Raw genomic sequence first — 21,218 nt, forward strand, 5'->3', positions numbered from 1 at the left:
CAATTTGGCTTTTAAAGCTGATTTCTACCCAATAACATTCCTCAAAACTCCAGCCAATGAGCTACCGTTAATTTCTATGTTGACTTGATCGACTGTTAAAAATGAACCAATAATATTTTTGACTCCGCCCTTCATGTTTAAAATTTACATAATACATCTCCAAACTCTCATTTCAGTTTCAGACTTCATAAGATGTGTATCTCTTCTGGCGATCAGTTTTCAAGTGTTTATTCTGTGATGGCAAGAACAAGACCTCAATATGAAAGAGTAAGTATATATTTATTAATTCAACTTTAGTTTAAAGTTATTAATAAATGTTTCTTACTCTTACAGTTGATTCAAACTTATGAGTCCTCACTGGATTACTTCACAGTCAAAGCTCGTCCATATATTACCCGATTAAGACAATTTGAGTTTGATCTTAGTGATTGGTACATTCCGTTCATTCGTGATGATTTAGAAGCCTCACTCAGAATAATTCGTGAAAGAATAATGCCTGATTCTGATGACCCTGCATATGAGTACGCTGTCGAGTTGAGAAGAATCGATATATTCAGGACTCAATTATTACATCATTTACGTATATTACAAAGAAATCCATTATATATCCCAGATTTCATTCAAGGTCCATAATCTGTATAAGCCCTGTATCAATATCAAATACATTATAATACACTAAATACACTATATATGACTCATCAATAAAAATGAGATTTTAAAATTCAAAATAAAAATGTGTCCCGCTCTTTTCACACGTATAAATACCCCTGATTCAGTTTCCCTTTATTCATTTCTACTTCAAACTTCAATGTGTCTACTTGTCCTTTTAATCTTCCTAGTTATTCTTGTTATTATCGTGTACTTTTTAAATATCTATTACCATGTCTATATGCCCCCAGAATTACGAGTCGCTTAAATATGAAATAAAATTAATGGTGAGTCTCTGGAATCTTAATGGTAAAATAAATATTACTGTTGATAATTCAAAACGTAAAAAAGCTTATAACGCTCAAGTAATTAAATCTGAAGGGTGTACTTTCCTCGTATTTGCATCCGGTAAAGTAGTGGCAACTGGTGTCACTGATGTAAGCAAACCTGCAACTGTATTACAAAAACTATTTCCTAATAATTCAGTCAGTTTCATACGAATATGTAATATTGTAGCTCAATCGTATTTACCATATATGATAAATTCAGCTCATTTACTGAAAGCTCATACTGATTTACAATATGAACCTGAACTATTTCCGGCTATTTACTTGAAAGAAAATGGTGTAACTCTTCAATATTTCTCAACTGGAAGTATAATTGTAACTGGAGCTAAGACTTTACCTGATATAGAGTCTATTCTAGCGACTCTCCTTTCAAAAACCGCGCATTTAAATACCTCCATCAATCAACAGTAGATGGCGCTTCTTCTTCTCAATATAAGTAGAAGCACATTGACATGTCCGCCATTTTGTGTTTAGTTCTATAATGGAATGGTTCTCTTCCCACCCAGTACATTTAGGTAATTTCATCTACCTCAAACAATCTTGGTCTTTTTTAAACGGTGAAATTTTATGTTCTCGTGTTAATATTACTGCCTATAATCGTTCATTATCTCCCACCGGATACAGTGTTTCATGTACTCTTTCTGAATTCAACTTTATAGCTGATTATATTGAAGCAACTTTATCTAACGTTTTCCACCCAAGTGAATTTTACAGTGTTAAAATCGAATCACATAACGATCGGTTAAAGATTACAAAAGGTGATAAAACTGTGTTCCTGTCTCAACCAACATACATCAGACTTTTGGAAATTCATCCAGCTCTATTTTTCCTGTTAAAACTCCAAAAGAAACCAAGAGAAGAAAGGGTCGCTAAATTCAAGATTCTTTCTACCTTATTCACTTCAACTCAACTATCATCAACTTACGGTGAATCAATAATTGACAAAGTTTCCCAGCCAGTATCTCGTGAAGTAATAAACTCACTTGTTCCTCTTGTCGGAAAATATTGGGATTTCTTCCTCAGCAACGTTCTCGCTCCATTACAATTACCACCACGGTGTAATCTAGCTGTCGAAAATATAAAACATTTCGATCACGAGTTAGTCACTGAATTTTACAATAGTGATCCAGCTACTTTCATTTCACTCGTCAACTATTTCTATCTCATTCAATGGCAACCAGCCCCATAATGGACGATATTTGTGGCTTCTTTGATACCCAAGGGTTCCGTATGAATAAAGTTTACCACCCGAAAGAGATCGCTTGTCTAAGTGATTCAGAGATAATTTGTCTCAAAGTTTCAGTTGATGTCAATGAACCTGATTACCCTTTTCCCCTAGCTGATGTCAACTATTTGACTCAAAGCCACCATGGACTCGAATTGAATTCACCCGATGATCTACATATATCAAAAGAAGCGTTTGGTTCCATTTTAAAGGAGTTCCATGATGTTGTCAAGTCCCCTAACAAAAACATTATCGCTGTCAAGTCCCGTGAAGCTGAGGAAATTCTCAATGAATTCAATATCCCTACTATAAATATCCTATCAATAGGTTGTACTCATAAAGCTATCAAAGATATTGACCGATTACCCTGTTCCCACCATATTATCCAAGCACCCTTTATAAAATGTTCTTTAAATACTGTATTAATGATGAAAAAATGGGTCCAATCCCTAACTGTTTAAGAAAAAAAGCCAAATAAAAAAAGCCAAATAAAAAAAGCTTAAATCAAAAATGAAGTCCTATAATGTTTATTTACATCATCCATTCACAATGGTTATCGCAGGACCTACAGGTTGTGGTAAAACAGAATGGGTAAAAAAGCTAATAAATAATGTTGATAAGTATTGTCTACCTCCACCAGTACGAATCACATACTTTTACGGAGAATATCAAGATACATTCGAATCATTACCAGAAGTAAACTTTATACAGGGTCTTCCTGAGAATATAATGTCAAGGTTTGATGGAACTCAACCTGAATGGATAATAATTGATGATTTAATGTTTGAGTCAAGTAATTCGAGAGTTGTAAGTGAATTATTCACAAAAGGGTCACACCACCGAAACTTATCAGTCATTTATCTTGTTCAGAACTTTTTCTCTCGAGGTAATGAGAGCAGAAATATTTCATAATGCACAATACATAGTTTACTTTAAGAACCCTCGTGAGCAATCAATGATAACACATATAGCCAGACAGATTATGCCAGGAAAAGTCAAGAAAATACAAGAAATTTACCAAGACGCTACAAAGAAACCTTATTCGTATCTTTTTCTTGATTTGAGACCTGATACACCTGAAGAAATCAGATTTTTAACTAATGTTCTAGATGAAGAAAAGTATATAACTGTTTATTTAGTATGACAGTTCAACAAGCATATACATGTCTCAATCAATTGAAGAGGCTTAAAAAAGCTAAAACAAGAAAAGAGTTGAAAAAAATATTAGATAATTCACCTAAATGTATTATAAGGGTTATCAAAGAGATAGCGAAAGAAACCCTGAAAGGAAATATAAAAATTTCCAAGTATCAAAAGAAAAAGCTAATACCGTATAAGAATAAAATTCGTTCACTTGTGAAACTTCCAAGCGCTAATATAAAAAGGACAATACTTAATCAACGAGGTGGATTCCTCAGCAGTTTACTGGTACCAGCAATTACTTTACTCGCTAACCTGTCACGTTAGATTATATTATATTATATTATATTAGGTTAGGTTAGGTTAGGTTAGGTTGAGTTAGGTTAGGTCTTTTGATAAAACAAAATGAATACAGTTACACGAATGGTGCTTTTATCAGAAGACCAATATCGAAGATCATTTAATAAACCTAGTGCAGCTAAAAGACTACTTAATAAGAACTTGCCTATTGAAACTAAAGTGAACTATCTCAATACAGCCATTGCAAAAACAAATGATAATTTTCCTAATCTGAGAAGTGACAATAATCAAAATAAAGTGCAAGCAATATTACATGCAATCGCTCAAAGTTTAGAAAATGAAAAAGTTGAAGATACAAATATTAATCAAACTGTTGATAACACCAAGCAGGAGACTGAAGAGGTGGTGGAGAGTATGCAAGAAAATGATACACAAAATATGAATTATGAACATCAACAGTTACATTCACTTGGTAATGAAATCCCAAGACCGATATTTACATCAACTCCTGGACCTACTCAACCATTGAATTTCACCGATGAGTCAAGTAATCAAAGTTTAAAACAAGCTTTAAGAGGAATTCCAAATTTACTAGATAGATCATCAAGAATCATTCGTGAAGTCGGTACCGTTATAAGAGGAAGTAAATTAAAAACAATAGTTCACTATTTAGTAACGAAAAGTCCGAAAGAAAAGAAACCAAATGGCTACAATTTCATTCTTGATAAAATTATCTATGAACACCCGCTTCTATTTAAACATATTAAAAACACGAATGCAATAACAGCATTTCATGAAAGAAGTAAATCTAGTGGATCATCAATATCATCAAGAAAGAAAAATTCATCAGAATGGAGCAGTCTTTGAAACAAATTTATTACAACCCATTAAATCCAGGATCATTCGGTGGGATTAAAAGGTTATTTGATACTGCGAGAGAGATCATGCCAGATATTAAATATAAACAAGTCCACGATTGGTTACTTGAACAATCTACATACAACTTATTCAAAAAGTCTATTAAAAAATTTCCGAGATTACCTATTCTTGTTGATTCAATTGATGAGCAATGGCAAGCAGATTTAATGGACATGACATGGTTAGCTAAATATAATGATAAAAATCGATACTTGTTAGCAGTTGTTGATTGTTTAAGTAGATATGCATGGGTTGAAGCCGTTCCTGATAAATCAGCACAAACAATAAAAACAGCGTTTATAAAAATAATAAACACTGCTAAACGAATACCTAAAAATTACAAACTGATCAAGGAAAGAATTTGTTAATAGTATTCTCAAGTCACATTTTAAATCACTGAAGATAAATCATTTCACATCAACTGATGATGTGATTAAATGTGCAATCGTTGAAAGATTCAATAGAACATTACGGACCAGAATATACAGATACATACATTATGAACAAAGTCGAAGGTATATTGATGCACTTGTTGATATTGTTGATGGATATAATAAATCAATTCATAGAACAATTGGAATGGCACCAATAAATGTAACGAAAGAAAATGAAAAAGAAGTAATTGCACGTATTCAGAGAAATCAACGTAGAATTAAAATCAATTATAAACCATATGAAATTAATCAGTATGTGAGAATAACACGAGCTAAAGGTAGATTTGAGAAAGGGGCAACTACTAATTGGACTGATGAATTGTTTAAGATCAATTGGGTTAAAAGAACACCACAAGGATACATATATAAATTGGTTGACTATTATGACGAGCCTATAACATCTATTTTTTATCATCCTGAATTAATAAATGTTATTAATCCGAGACTTCATGAGATTGAGAAGATAATTAAAGAGCGAATAAACCCTCGAACTAAGAAAAAAGAATATTTTGTCAAATGGTCAGGTTACCCTGATGAATTCAATAGTTGGACAGAAAATGTCAAGTGAATATTTTGTCGATATTATTTCAAATTCAAGTATGGATATCCATCCTGATAATACATTATCTCGGTTCACTAATCGCCTTCCCAAAAGACTAGAATTAGATGGAAATTGGTTTGTCGCAGTCCAAGAAGTGTTTTATCCTTTATCACATAAACCAATGAAAAGAGTTATTCCATATTATATACGCTATGGAGCCGGTCGAAAGCATAGAATGTTAGAATTTGCATACACGGAGAATGACTCGATTGAACAAATAATTGAGGAACTTAATTCTAACATGACAAATGCATATAAAATTGACGGAATAGGAGACATTGAAGGAATTAATGAAGCTGATATTAAACCTCCATCAATTAGTAAAGAGGTAATTGAAGGTAAAGATCGAGTTGTAATCAAATCTGGCAGTTTACCTGATAGTTATGATCCTGTATTTCCAATATTCAGAGATCATATGTTCTTACGTACATTAGGTTTTGATTTGAGCATATATTATGATCAACTTAATTCGGCTACATCTCTTAAGACAATGACTGCAAATCATAAACCTGATATTGGACCAAAGTCACATCTAATGTTTATTTATACTGATATAATTCATGATCATTTCGTTGGTGATATAACTTCTAGAGTGTTACGTGTAGTCCCATTGGAGAAAGGGGAAGGTGGAGATAAATTGGGTCATATGTCATTCAATAATCCATATTATTATCCTGTTAGATTTAATAAAATAGAAGATATAAGTATAATTTTACGTGATGAAACCGGTAATCGAATCAAGTTCAAAAACGGTCGTGTCTATTTAAGTTTACATTTCAAGAGAATTGATATTGTATAAGAAAACAATCTATTAAGAATTCAATAAAATTGAGAGCATTATGAATCGTAAAGTATATTGTGGTTGTGATAGTGATTTTACTTCTCATTACCGGGACCAAGCAGGTAAAGGTTACTCTGATATACCAATATACCGAGGTCAACCATATCAGCGAGGTTACGGACTAGGTTCCTTTTTTAAAAGGATAGGAATTCCTATATTAAAATTTCTAGGGAAACATTTATTACAAACTGGAGTGAATATTGGACAAGATATTCTAGATAAAAAAGATTTTAAAGATTCATTAAAGAAACGAGGTAAGGAAGGGGCAAGAGCGACAGCTAGAGAGACATTGAATAAATTGAATACAATTCTCGATCAGTCTGGTAGTGGTATAAGAAAACAAGGCAAGCGGAAAAAAGTAACTAAGAAAAAGAAGATAAACAAACCAAAGAAGAAAATTAAAAGGTTGAAAAAGATATTTTGGATAATGGAGTATTTACATGAGACATCAATGCCAGTAAGTAAATCTGAGCTACAGGTTTTTACTGTCCCACCAACACAAACTGCAATCGAATCATACTATGAAGTTGATTATCGTCCTAATTCAACCTTAGAAGGAAGTACAACATATGAAATAAATATCCCAAAAAGTGATGATTTCACTGATATGCAGGCAACAATGGTCCACTTGGTTGTGCAAATTGTAGGTAAAAATCCAGCTAATGCAAGTCGTTTTATTCGTCCTGTTGAAAATTTCGGTAACTCATTATTTGAACAAATAGATTTAGCTATTGGATCAGTGAATACAACTCAGAAAAACAATATGTATCATTATCAAGCGTACCTTGAAGACTTGGTTTTCAGGCCACCAAATAATGTTGACAGTGGTAGAGAGGCTGATGAGTCACGATCCTTTGGATTGATTGACTTATATTTTCGATTACATTTATCAATTTGTGAACAAGATAAGTTATTAATTAATGGCGTCCCATTGACTTTCATGTTCACTCGAAGTACTGATTCATTTTCATTATATCGCTATGACGCAAAAGATACTGATACTTATAAAATCGATTTCAAACAATTTGCAGTACATATTAAACGTGTTAAGCTATTCTCAGAAGCACAATTGGCTATTGTTACTAGTCTTGAAAAGTCACCTGCAAAATATTTCATTACACGCAACGAAACGAGAGCATTTACAATAGAACAAGGAATTTCATCAGCAACTATTGAGAATGTATTTATCGGACCATTAACCCGTCGAGTATTAATTGGATTTGTAAGTGATGGAGCTAAATCAGGACTAATTGAAGAAGATCCATACTTTTTCTTTCACTATAATATAACATACTTGGCATTGAATATTGATGGTAACAAATGCCCGAGTATTGCTTATACACCAAGTTTCAAGGAGGATCTATGTATGAGAGAATTCGTCAACTTATACAGATACTTTAATCAGGATGAAGGTGTACCACAACTCGATCTCAAATACAATGATTATAAAGCAGGAAAAACCCTTTTTGCTTTTGATCTAACACCTGATGGCTCAATTGGAGGAGAAACAGGAACATTATCTTTGCTTAAGAGAGGTGTCACTCGTCTTGATATTAAATTGATGAAACCACTTACACGACCAATTAAAGCGATTGTTTTCGCTCAATACGATAACTTAATAACTATTGATAAAGACCGTAACGTAATGATTGATTACTGAACATGTTAACAACACGAGATCTCAATAAATTACTTAGAAAAGTAAAATGGTATGGAGGAACATTCCCATGTGATATGTTACCGAAATACATTAAAAAGCCTAAATCATTCATTATCAATTTAGATCCTAGTTATAAGACTGGAAGTCATTGGGTTGCTTTACACTTTGACAAGAATAATCAAGCACACTATTTCGACTCATTTGGAAGAAATCCACCAGACACGATTCTCTCATTCATTGATTCTAACTCTAACTATTTAAAAGTTAACCGTAATAAGTATCAAGGCAATAGTTCAATTGCTTGTGGGTTTTTCTGTATTCTATTCATTCTTCTTGTTAACGATCTGAATCGATTCTATCGAATATTCCGTAAATGTAAACATATATATAATGAAAAAAAAGTTTTGAAAACAATAAATGATTTGATTTGAATATGATTTTTAATATTGTTGAAATATTTTATTATTGATCAGCTCTCAATGAGTAGTGACCGTAAGCTAAAGTAGATATTCCATCTTCTCGGATATATCTTTTGTTATCAAAGGGGGTAATACATAATTTTTGATATTTCAAAAGTTGAATTTCATGTCGAACTGCTTGGAGTCTATGCATAGTAAGTCTAACATTGGTACTTGCATCAATGGCTTTTTTATAATCATCAAATGTGATGCGTTTCATTGCCGCTCGATTGACCCCTTTAGCTCGTTTCTTCTCGCCTTCGTCCGATTTATAAGCGTATAGTTTTGACTTGAGACCAATGAATTCAAACATTATACCACCAGAAAGTTCATCTTTAAAAGCCAATTTTCTTTTCACGGACGTTTGAAAATATCGATGTTCTCTTGGGTAATTGCTGGTGTCGAGAATACTATGCATTCGAGCGATAATGTGATCATTTGCAGCGTTTTTAACCTCATAGATGAAACTATCGGTGTCAGTATATACAAGGTTAATGTTATTCCCATAAGTTGCTTTAAAATGGTTGTAGTGAAGATCGTACATCTTCATTTTGGATAACTCTAATACTGTGAAGCCAATCGCAATAGGTTTATCCATAATTATCTGTTTTCTTTTCATCTTGAAAAGAATACGGTCTTCATCAAGTATCAAAAAGTTTTCGCAGGTGTTATCACGTAATCGCTTCTCAGCGGATGCATTATCCAAAACGAGCTCAACATGAGTATGTTTTCGTTTATCTTCTATGGTCTTTCCATAGATACTGTTGACCATCAACTTCCAAAAATCTTTTTCAAAATTGGTTGATGACTGTTTCCTCTGTTCGGTACAGAATTCAACATATGGCTTAAGCCAAGGTGCTTGTTTGAATCTTATAATGCGATGAATTTTCTTTAATTTCATACCTTCTTTCAGGTAAAAGTAAAGAGTTTTGCCATGAACAACATATTTTTCTCGCTTCAAAAATGTTGTAACCAATTTTGGGACTTTAGTACTTTTGTTTCCAATAGCAGCAAGTCGCTCGGCAATAGCTTTTTGGTACGGGCTCAGGAGTTCATCACTTATTGATTGTTTATAAGGAGCTAGAGGGTAATCATTATGTTTATCATGAAGATTATCTGGATATTCAAGATCTACTTCAAGAATGAACCCACTCGATAGATCAGAGTCATCTATATCGAGTATTTTATAAATGACATTTATAAATTGACCAGCAGGAACCCATGAGAACTCGCCAACTGGTAATTCTTGACACATTGAATACCCATATAAATTATTAACGTCAAAGTAAGCCAAACTTGTAGGTTCTTTTGTTGAATCATAATTCGGACATGATGTATTGTTGGCTATTACATGTCTTTTGGATACCTGAGTGAGACCACCTCTGATACCTTTTTCTACCATTAACAGCATGTCATTGTCTGTAATTAGTTCAAGTTTGATTTTGGTTTTCTTGATTGCTGCAGCCCACGCAAATCCAGGAGCGGAGAAGTAATGACACGGGTCAATACCAAAATTTCTGAAACTTGTCCTTCGAAAGTTTTCAAATATTGCAGCTAATAAGGATGTATCAACTTTAAGGTAAATGTTGTGAAAATCCTTCAATGTTTGACAGTTAAATCGGTTCCAAATGTTAGTCACATGATCATACATTTCATCAGTTACATGTGAATCTGTCAGCGTAGAGTAAAAAGCTTCTTTAGATGGTAAATGATCTAGATCAAAATCAGAAATTGAGTTAAAATACTCATATGGGAGACAAGCTTTCTTCATTAATAATTCAAATGGTGTGTTTTCTGGGAAAACTCTTGTCATGAAATGTTTTTTGATATCATCGGGTACAGATTGAGCCAGGTTATCAAGTGATGCAGGTAGAAAACTGTAGCTATCCAGAAAGATAAAGTCATCAAGCATGAATGCGATGTACTTCTCCATTGTATGGGGAATCAGCCTTGGTGGGTTTTTGAACATTCCAGAACGTAAAGCGCCGATAATGATGTGCCCGTCAAAGTTTTTCAAATTATGAAAAATGACTGGAATTTTAGATGGCACTTGATACGCTACATTGCATGCTTGGTGTGCAGGACCTCTGAACTGACCAGTGAGATGATCATGATCACGAACCCTATCATGACCCAAACATTTACCACAGATATGGCAATTCTGAATAGCTTCAAATTCCTGTTCATCAAGTGGAGACATACTTAATGGTTTGAAGTTTTCTTGTTTATGCTCATCTATGGTTTTTTTAATATCTGCCAATGACTTGAAAAATTGTTGCCTAACATTTTCACCAAAGTAAAGTTTTTTACTGACGATATTTCGATTCCAATCGACTGCAATTAAAGCATAACTAACTGGAACTAAATCGGCTAGGATTTTCTCAGAGTCAGTTCTATTAGTTGATAATGTCTCAAAGTCGCCATAAATAATATATGGAAAACGACTTTCCTTTCGATAATCATTCCTTGTGATTACTGATTTTCGGCTCCCGGGTTGTGGTAATACCAGTTTTTGAGGTGTATGATTTAGACAATCATTTCTATGTGCATCTAATCTTTCTTGGTTATTGAATGAGCAGATGCAACGGTAACAGAAATAGTTGTTACGTGTTCCAGATGTACTGGCAAGTCGATTGAAATTAGTGATTGTGAAGTAATGGTCATTATATAATAGCAGATTAACGTGCTTTGTATTTTCTTTGTCCATTACTTTAATTGGCCAAATAGTTTTTGAGTCAACGTCATAACTATAAACGTTAACTGAGATGGCATTTTTTCTGGTGAACTTTTTGATTTGATGCACCGATACATTACCACGCACATCAGAGAAGTCATAGAGATCCAAGTATCTTCGATAAAGTGTAACTCTCTGTGGGTTGTATTGGGGGGTATGTAGTCCTGCAAGAACTGAATACATGAAACAGTCACTGATAGTATCAGGTGATATTAAACACTTTTTGTTTTTCAAGTCATTAGGGAGTTGTATCGATCTACACCCTCCTTTATGTGGCTTGTAGAGACCAAAAATTACATCACAATGGATGAACCTGGCTACTGACCATCCTGAACCTTTTTGAGTATATTGATCAATAAATGAATCAATTTCTGATAAAGCCTTGCCAATTTTTGCCATAATATCACTAGCTGGATAAAACTTAAGCAAGGTTGAGGTGAAAGTTGGCTTCACAAACTGGGAACCATCGAGCGATTCTTTTACCATTTCAACTTGGATACTGATTCCAGCCTTTATCAGTTTTAGTTTATCGATACCTATGTAATATTAATAGAATGTTGGTTCTAGGATCAGTTATAGTTGTAAATTTAAGTTATAAGAATCAATGGATAAAAAAGATCAGACCTTGTACATTTCATATTTGAATGTCAACACATGAAAAGATTCACTTTCATTCATTTAAAAGTTTGAACAGAAAGCATACTTACCGAATTTCAAAATTTGTTGTATATTTAGACCAAAGTCTTGGTAAACGCCACTTACATCGGCTACTTCTAAATTGTCAGCTCGATACACAACGAATCTCTTTCCCATCGCTGTAGATAGAAGGTGGAATCGGTTGATGTCACCAGGAAAATGAACGTTTATTACCGGTGGTGGTACACCACAAGTCTTTAGGTGTAGTTTATACATTCCGTAGCGTTTGTACGGTTTTTTCGAACAACGTGGACATTTGTATGTTTGTGTTGTTGATAAGGTATTATTCTCATTTTCAGATGATTCAGTTGATGAGAATGAAAGTTCAGTGGCAGATGAGGTAGAGGAATTATTAACTGATTCCATATGAACCGTTTCATCATCAGAACTCTAGAGAATGAATAAATAAAAATGAATGTTAGTAATCATTTTTCTATTTGAAATATTGTTCAGAGTTTGAATGTTCATAATAGATGAATGGAAATATATTAACAGTACATAATGAATTTTAATTGTAAGAAAATATTTTATTGGATTTCATCATTTTAATTTATCATCATAATCATAATCAGCATAATCATTTATTTTATCAATCATCACATTTTTTTATTAATCATCATATATTTTTTTTAATTAATCATCATTAACATAATTTTTCTTTCATTTTCTCAGGTTGTATATTTATATAAATTTTTAAGTTGTTTTTTTGTCATCATCTTTATCAATTTTTGGCTTTTTATTGCCAACATCAGCAAATAAATTTTTATATTTTTTGGTTTTCTCGCCCAACTTTTTCTCAGCAGCGGCGATATTTTTTTCCATTTCGGTTTTTTTTTCACCTTCAGGAGTAACCAATACTCGTTGGTACATACCAATAAGTTTCTGCTCGATTTTATCGGCGGCAGCAAAATTTTTTCGTCCTTTTTGACAGAGCCATATTTGCTTATGGATGTCATTTTGCGGCATTTCCTTCATTTTCTGAGCTCTTTCCTTGGCTCTAAATTTGGCCTTTTGGTTTTTACTTAAACCTTCAGGGTAACGCTGTAAAGAAAAATTCATCCATTATGAACATTCAAACTCAAAATTCATGTATCAAGAAACCTTACCTGGCTATCCATTATATCAATTTTAGAATTAGTATATAATTAGAAAACTCAAGAAACACGTAAAGAATATCTATTGAAAAGAAAAGAATATAAGGAATAAATGAATTAAAAACATATATAAATTCAGTATAAAAGCTTATTACAAAAGACTAAAGGACAAACTCGAAGGTCATCACAAAAATCTAATGAATGATTTGAAAAAGAAGTCGGCTTAACTTACAATATAAAACTCAGTATGAATTTTTTTTTTGTTGAAGAAGTTAGGGTTGAAAATGTTGGTGAAAATTGAGAGAGAAAATTCAAGAAAACGAAAATCTGATAAATGAATAAAGAAAAAATGAAGAAAATGGTTAGAATAAAATTATATAAATTCATAAAACATTAATCAGAATTCAGAAGAGTTTGCTCATCACTAGAGATGTAAGGACAACCCCGAAGGTTATCACATACATCTCTTGGACTCGCATTTGAACATCAACCTGAACTTACCAAGTCAAAAGCTGGAGACAAACTGAGCTTAAAACTGTAGACCAAGCTATTTATATCATTGGTTTTGACTACGTGACTGTAGACAGCGAGATAGACAGAGAGAAAGAAAGAGAGATGGTCACGTGACAAAGAAATAGACAGACAAAAAGAAAGAGAAGTAGACAGAGAAAGAGAAAAAAAATAGACAGAGAGATAGACAGACAAAAAGAAAGAGAGATGCCTACGTGTCAAAGCGAAATGAAAGAGAGGTGCCTACGTGACAGTGAATTTACAATGCCAGATGTTAAATTCTAGATGTTAAAATCCAGATGTTGCATGCCAGATGTTGGACGATGTCCAATCAAATTCAAGCAGATGTTTAGTGTTTCTATTTCTCTTTCTACACTTGGAATAAACATTGCAAGTCCCGTTAAGGTCTCAGTTTGTTTTTATCTTTCGTAGTGGTAAGTTGATTTTCCATTTTCTAATGCGAGTCCAAGAGACGATTGTGATGGTCTTTGGGACCGTCCTTTCGTCTCTAGTGATGAGCAAAAGATAGAACAATTAGCCCTGAGAAATGAACTTATCCTTTTTATCTTTCTTTAGTTATTATTCAGATTCATATATTCAAATATTCAGAAGTTTTATATACATATCCCGATTCAAGCGTTATTTTTTGAGTCTTTCCATTTAGTGATAAGTATGTTATAAGATGTTTTTATATATAGCTAGTCTTAGAAATAATTGTGATGAGGATCAGGCTTGTCTTTTTATCTCTAGTGACAAGTTTTAATATTATAGTTACAAATTATTTTTGGTTGGATTAACTTATTTTTTTATCATTCTAGTTTAACTTGGCTACCTCCTAAATAGAATACCTTAGTTTTCATAAAAAATGGTTCTCTCGTATAGAGAAAGAGTGAGTATAGCAAATAAAATTAAGTTGAGAATAAATATTTAATTTGATGCTTCTTTCTTATAATCTATTTAAGAGGTTACTGCATAGTAAATATTTGGATATTTACACGATATTGATCGTAAGAGCTGCCCCTATTGAAAAGGAATTAAAAGAGTATGGTTACCATTACAATGGTAATGATCTACCATACGACCAATTTGATTTAGAGGGATCAATTTTAAAAGTACTGCGAAGACCGAGACCACCTCCGCACAGTTCGGTTTTCCATAAGTATAATGAACTTTTGGAAATTGATCTACTAAGAGTGCAAGCTATACACATTATGCGAACACTTGTGCGTGATCCAGAATATCTTCCTGAGGTTTGCTTTGATGAAGATTTAAGCATCCGTTTGAATTAAGACCATTCATCAATACCATTTAACTTTCAACATTCAAACTGGTAAGTTCATATTTAGATAATAAAAAGTGCAAGTCCAAGAGATGATTGTGATGACCTTTAGGGTCGTCCTTTCACCTCTAGTGATGAGCAATGTAGGTCAAATATTAATTTTATGATTACTAATCAACAAGTTTTGTGTTTATTTGTTCAGATTATTACAATGGCTAACAATCTTGATAGACGAATTGCGGACATCGACGAGAGAAATCGACGAATTTCAGAAGATTTGAGATTTTGTCTTCATGGTTTCTCCCAACAAGTCATCCGAATAGTTGTCAAGCTGAAGGAGTTAGGCTTCAATTTTGATAATTGGACACTGCCCTTCAAACCAGGTGATCTACCTGGCTCTATTAAAGAATTACTAAAAAGAGAAATGCCACCTAAACATGCTATAACATACAACCTTATTATTCAATTGAATGAAATTGATCTTTTAAGGATTCAGATACTTCATCACTTGACAGCTCTCGAGCAAAACCCTTTGTATACACCCCCACCCATTGTTCTCAATTGAAAAAATAATAATCCAATACATTTTTTATAACCAAATATTCAAAGATAAATATATATCATAATCATAATAAAAAAGAGAGATTGAAGTTCAACGAGATAAAACAGAAAATATGAGAGAAAAATAAATATTAAGTATTAAAAGACAAAATTGATCATAATTTGTTCCATTTATTATAAATTCAATCGGTTTTTCAATTACAACTTTTTGAGTCAAAAACGTTTATTTAGATATCAACAAAAAAAACTGAATTTTAAATGTGATAAACACTCGGTAAATCAGATACTTCAGATAAGTTATTTAATTAAGAGTATACATAATAGAGTTAGTAGGAGCGTGCATATTTTCAATTAATCCTCGTAAGATTTGCATCCGTATAATATCGACTTCAATCAATTCACAACATAGAGGGTAAGCAGGGTGTTCTTTTTCGGGTAATTTACGTTTTAATATATGTGAGATTTCACGGTTTCTCGTATACTCATACGTCCATTCATTTATACCTGACCAACCCATCTCTTCTATTCGTTTCCGTAGCTGTTGAGCCCGATTTGTTAGAGCAGTCATTTTATTCCTTGCAGTGTCCTGATTTATTATTCTACTAGCCATGTTTTTTTTTTGAGGACAAAATTTTTATTTGAATGACTGTGACGGAATATTTATCCAAGGATTAAATTTAAAAATAGACACAATAATTAGTCAATATCAATTTATTATAATTTAAATTTACAGATACTTTTATAAACTGTTTCTTATATGTGTACACTTTTCAATTATTTGTACTTGTTGACACTTGACTTTCTATAAATCTCAGTTGTTGAATCTTGGCTTTCATGAAATTTTGAAGACGCATCAATAACCTGAAGAACCCTTCTTCGTATGTGAACTCATATAAAAGGTAAATTTTATTTATTATTGTATTGTACCATTTGATATTTTCCAGTGTAACATGATTATCATTACTTGAAGTTACATTTACGGTTTCTGCTTCGGCTTTCATTTTACATAGTTCACTGAAGTAATCCAGAATTTCGTCTCGTATATTCTCAACACCAATGAGTTGGAATTGCTGCTCGAAGTAAACAAGTTTATTGAGAACGGAAATATAAAACTGTTCCATTGTCGTCGATTCACGGTTAAAAGTTGAACGACTGAAGATCATCCAAAATTCACAATTTACACTTTTGTTGTAGACAAATTGGTTGAAATTCACCCAAAATTCACAATTAACTTTTTGTTGTTTACACTGTTGAAGTTAAACTAGAAATGACGTGAATATAGTAATCTGTTCTATAATACCACAATGAGGGAGTAAAAAAGGCTCCCTTTAGCTAACTCATTAGAATAACAACCAATCAAAATTGAAGTGAGTCATAACAATAAAGCTTTAAAAAGCCAAATTGGTTCTCAAGGTCACCGCCAGAGGTCACTACTTATCATAAGGTCACTGTATATTGGTTTCATATAGAATGGGCTAGAAATGTACTTGTATATAGGGACACCCGGTATAGACACCCGGTATGATCACCCTGTATAGACAACCTATAGGAACATTTTGGATCGTTTGGGACACCCTGTGCAAAAATGGGCCAGAGATGTACTTTTTATACTACTGACGTTTAATTAGATCAATCCCAAGATTCGACTTTCCACCTCCCCCACCACCAGTTTTGTCGGTCTAAATAGCCATCATCATAGTCCTAGTATCGTTAGTCCACCACACCAAGTTCCCACCATCACCATAGTATTGTTAGTCCACCTCACCGAGTCCTCATCATCGTCTAAGTATGGTTAGTCCGCCACTTCGAGTCATCATTAGCCTCTATGTATTGTTAGTCCACATTTCCCCCTCATCATCCACCGCTGAGTATCATTAGTCCACTTTTCCTGATCATTATTAGCCTCTATGTATCGTTAGTCCATACTTCCGAGTCACAATCATCGTCTAAGTATCGTTAATCCACGTTTCCAAGTCATCATCATCGTCTAATTATGGTTAGTCCACCATTCCGAGTCACCATTAGTCTCTATGTATTGTTAGTCCACGTTTCCAAGTCATCATCATCATCGTCTAAGTATCGTTAGTCCACGTTTCCAAGTCATCATCATCGTCTAATTATGGTTAGTCCACCATTCCGAGTCACCATTAGTCTCTATGTATCGTTAGTCCACGTTTCCAAGTCATCATCATCGTCTAAGTATGGTTAGTCCACCATTTCGAGTCACTATCGTCGTCTGTGTATCGTTAGTCCACATTTTCTGCTCATCATTAGTCTCTAAGTATCGTTAGTCCACCTCACCAAGTCATCATCATCGTCTAAGTATGGTTAGTCCACCATTTCGAGTCACTATCGTCGTCTATGTATCGTTAGTCCACCTTCCCAGTCATCATCATCACAATAGTGTTGTTAGTCCACCTCACCAAGTCATCATTACCTTCCGAGTGTCGTTAGTCCAAGTATTCTAGTGTTTCTAAGTTACTCTCATAAGTTTACTATTGTTAGTCCAAAAAGGAAAAGAAATTCAAAAGTTAATTAAATTCAAATTCAAAAGAAAAGTTTATTGAATCAATCATTGGAATTTATTCCAAACTTTTTGGAGAGAAGGAATCATCCCGTTACAATTAGGAATTTTCTTCGCATGAGAGTGGACCAGGTGAGAAATTAAATTTTTCCACCGTTTCGGCTCTTTCACCTTAAAACAATAAGGGCAAAATCGACATTTTAAATGATCCTGAGCGGTTGAAAACCCGACCCAGAACCCATAGTGCGGAGTGTTAATCAGCTCAGATAATAAGCGATTAATGAAAGGATATTGGTTATTGGTTAGTCGCCTGCGAATATGGGTTAATGCTGGAAACTTCAGGTCAAAAATTTCTCCCTCGTTCATTTTCTTTAATGAAATAGTTGGGTGGGGAAAATTATCATCGTCATCATCATCATTTCCACCCTTTCCATCATTTTCTTTTCCTTCATCATCTATTCGTTCGAATCGGTGATTGATGGAGAGAGAGACATTTGTTTATTGACCTCGTCAATACACTGAGAGACAAATAGAAGAAAAAAATGAATCAATATAAATTATTAGCGAAAAAAAAAGAATCATGTAAAAGGAAAAAGGAAGAGAAAAAGAGAGACACTTTACCATTGAAAGATTCGAGAAAAATTTTGCGGACATGATGAAAAATTTGAGTCAAATAGAAGAGAATTCGATGATAATAATTATGAAAAAAAGAGTATTGAAAAAAAGGGGATCAAAAGAACCACGAAAAAGAAAAGAAATCCAGAAAACAGAGAATGAATTAAACGTAAAGAAACTTTTGTTGTTATTGTAAATAGTAAGACGGAAACAGAAATGACCCCATAGTTGTTGTTGACAACTTTGACCGAACGGTCGAGCGATAGATCGAAAAGTTTCGATAGTATTGACCCGAACAAGAAAGTTTCGTTAATTTAGTTAAATTAGTTAATTGTTCCTCAAGAGGCTTCGGACTAACTAGAAGGGGTGAATGTAATGATCCAAAATTGAAAAGGTTATCGAGAAAATTATCTAATGTTGATTTAGGTGTTCACTTAATTAGTTAGTCCAAAGTCGTTTTTAATTAAGAAATTGCTACGGGAAAAACAAACAAAGATTAAGGTGATAACGGAGGAAAAAGTCAAGGTACTACGAATTGTAGACAGAGAAAATAGAAAGAGAGAAAATTTTAATATAAAATAAGGTTGAATAACCAGAAAAGTTAGTCTTGTGTTTGGTCTTGATTTTAGTCTTGAATTGGTTTGTGTCGGTTATTTCATCAAAGTGAAAAGTAAAATTGTAATCGGTTGTTAAATTTAAGTCATCGAGAAATTAAAGTTTTGTGTTAATTTGATTCGATTGTTTCTTGATTTTCATCATCAACCTCATCTTTACAATATTTAATCCAATCTAAATAGACAGGAATCGATCTGAGAAGCAAGAAAAAAAAATATAAATATATAAAATATAAAAATTTTCTCGAATAAAAAAATTTAAACCATAACATATTTGACAGGATTCTATTCAAATATCATCAAAATAATAAAAAAAGATCCACAATAAAGAATGACTAATATGCAAAATATTGAAGCTAATAATCTGAATGGGTCAGAAATCATTAGCAATGCAATTTTTTCCATTTATGAATACGCACATCTTGTTTGTGGAATTTGTCAGAAATCATTTTTTAAACTTTTTGTGATGGAGCTACGGTTCTCTGTTTGTTTGTAGAATGGGTCAGAAATCATTAGCTAAATAATGCGTTCCATTTATGGATACGCACATCTTGTTTGTGGAATTGGTCAGAAATCATTAAAAAATCATTTGTTTTATTAATTTATTAAATCTTGTTTGTAGAGTGTGTCAGCAATCATTAGCTAAATAATTTGTTCCATTTATGAATACGCACATCTTGTTTGTGGAATTTGTCAGAAATCATTTAAAAATCATTTGTTTCATTAATTTATTAAATCTTGTTTGTAGAGTGGGTCAGAAATCATTAGCAATGCAATTTGTGTCATTTATGAATACGCACATCTTGTTTGTGGAATTTGTCAGAAATCATTTAAAAATCATTTGTTTTATTAATTTATTAAAAGATTACAATTTTAATCTACTATTGCGTCTGTTTTTAGATTTTAAGTTTAGAATAACAACGAGTGTTTGAGATTAGTTATAGCAATTGATGCAATTTTTCTTTTCTCGAACGAATAAATTTCAATAAAGTAATTTTTAGTAACGTTGGTCACTTTTCGCCAATGATTAACAATGAACTCCCAGTTCACTAATAAAACTAACAGCTATGCACAGGCTAGTTTAAATAGACAGGAATCGATCTGAGAAGGTCATTTAGGCAACCTTCATATAAAGAAAATCAAACATTAACATTACACTACCATTTCTCTTTGATTTTCTTCTTACTCGGTAGCTTATGAAAATGAAATAATGATGATAGGAAGTTACGGCAGTGGAAATATATGAAGGTTAATCAGTTAGTCTCAACTAATTGTCAAAATTATTTTCTATATAGACTTTCGATGACCTTACCTGGTCTTTAAACAGAGTTCCGCTCAGAAAGTCTTTTCTTTTCAATAAATTGAACAATTATTTACTTTTTTAAAGGTGAATGTTGCATTTAGAGCAATGTGATCGGAGGTAACCACCGGTAGCGGAATATTAAGTTCAACTTGCGTTATATTATCAGAGTAGCACAAATGATCATTTGCTAATGATCCATTACAAAAATATTTTGGTTTATCATGAGTTGGTTGCAAGGAAAAATGATTCAAAATGAAGTTAATTCTTCGCGAGTCCGAATCGCCTTTTTCGTCGAAGAAGAAGGTGTTATCCACGTTGAGATCACTAACCAAAATTATTACATTAACAGGAGAGATCTCAATATTCCGCCTGTCGTATCCACCAAATGCCAACGAATCTAGACCTGCGTGAACCTTCGGGAGTCATTCGTACCAAGGAAGGTCAGGTTTATAATAAATATTTAAATAACCCAATAAAAACGCAGGATCACCAATAGTGAAATAGCACAATTGTAGATTGTGTCAGCGCCAATGTCTAATATTTGTGGTGACAAAGAATGTTGATGAAATTAGTCTTTTTATATTGTGGGCCGTTAAAGTGCGACTTGAACCGAACCATTGGGTCCTCTGGAGATCGAAAGAACGAGTTCCAATATTTGATTGGTGAGCTCCAAAGTTTTCAAGCACATTTCTACGAAAGGTGAATTAACTTCTTGA

At 33.1% G+C, this 21,218-nt stretch overlaps 3 protein-coding genes across 3 annotated transcripts; 2 read left to right on the forward strand and 1 right to left on the reverse strand.

The window, feature by feature from the left end:
• The first annotated feature begins 89 nt into the window (after window positions 1-89).
• LOC128392379 (uncharacterized) lies at window positions 90-829 on the forward strand. Its single transcript, XM_053352396.1, has 2 exons — window positions 90-267; window positions 334-829. The coding sequence occupies exons 1-2, from the start codon at window positions 193-195 to the stop codon at window positions 631-633; spliced, it is 375 nt and encodes a 124-aa protein (XP_053208371.1). The 5' UTR covers window positions 90-192; the 3' UTR covers window positions 634-829.
• LOC128392506 (TATA-box-binding protein 2-like) lies at window positions 734-1,406 on the forward strand. Its single transcript, XM_053352532.1, has 2 exons — window positions 734-847; window positions 900-1,406. The coding sequence occupies exons 1-2, from the start codon at window positions 734-736 to the stop codon at window positions 1,404-1,406; spliced, it is 621 nt and encodes a 206-aa protein (XP_053208507.1).
• A 7,170-nt stretch (window positions 1,407-8,576) lies between these two features.
• Window positions 8,577-13,120, reverse strand: LOC128392507 (uncharacterized). The gene is made up of 4 exons (XM_053352533.1): window positions 13,109-13,120; window positions 12,750-13,043; window positions 12,014-12,392; window positions 8,577-11,842 (listed from the first exon to the last, which is right to left on the reverse strand). Exons 1-4 carry the CDS (start codon window positions 13,118-13,120, stop codon window positions 8,577-8,579), a joined length of 3,951 nt encoding a protein of 1,316 aa, XP_053208508.1.
• Window positions 13,121-21,218: the final 8,098 nt, after the last annotated feature.

Source organism: Panonychus citri, unplaced genomic scaffold (assembly GCF_014898815.1).
Source record: "Panonychus citri isolate SS breed McGregor unplaced genomic scaffold, ASM1489881v1 Contig00136, whole genome shotgun sequence".
NCBI lineage: Eukaryota > Metazoa > Arthropoda > Arachnida > Trombidiformes > Tetranychidae > Panonychus > Panonychus citri.

Excerpts from the sequence above, each read along its gene's own strand:
- LOC128392379 (XM_053352396.1), top strand. The coding sequence starts at position 193 with ATGTGTATCTCTTCTGGCGATCAGTTTTCAAGTGTTTATTCTGTGATG. Across the intron at positions 268-333 it reads CAAGACCTCAATATGAAAGA|TTGATTCAAACTTATGAGTC; the intron begins GTAAGTATATAT and ends TTACTCTTACAG.
- LOC128392506 (XM_053352532.1), top strand. The coding sequence starts at position 734 with ATGTGTCCCGCTCTTTTCACACGTATAAATACCCCTGATTCAGTTTCC. Across the intron at positions 848-899 it reads TAATCTTCCTAGTTATTCTT|AATTACGAGTCGCTTAAATA; the intron begins GTTATTATCGTG and ends ATATGCCCCCAG.
- LOC128392507 (XM_053352533.1), bottom strand. Across the intron at positions 12,393-12,749 it reads ATAAAAATTTATTTGCTGAT|AGTTCTGATGATGAAACGGT; the intron begins GTTGGCAATAAA and ends TTCATTCTCTAG. Across the intron at positions 11,843-12,013 it reads ACAACAAATTTTGAAATTCG|GTATCGATAAACTAAAACTG; the intron begins GTAAGTATGCTT and ends AATATTACATAG.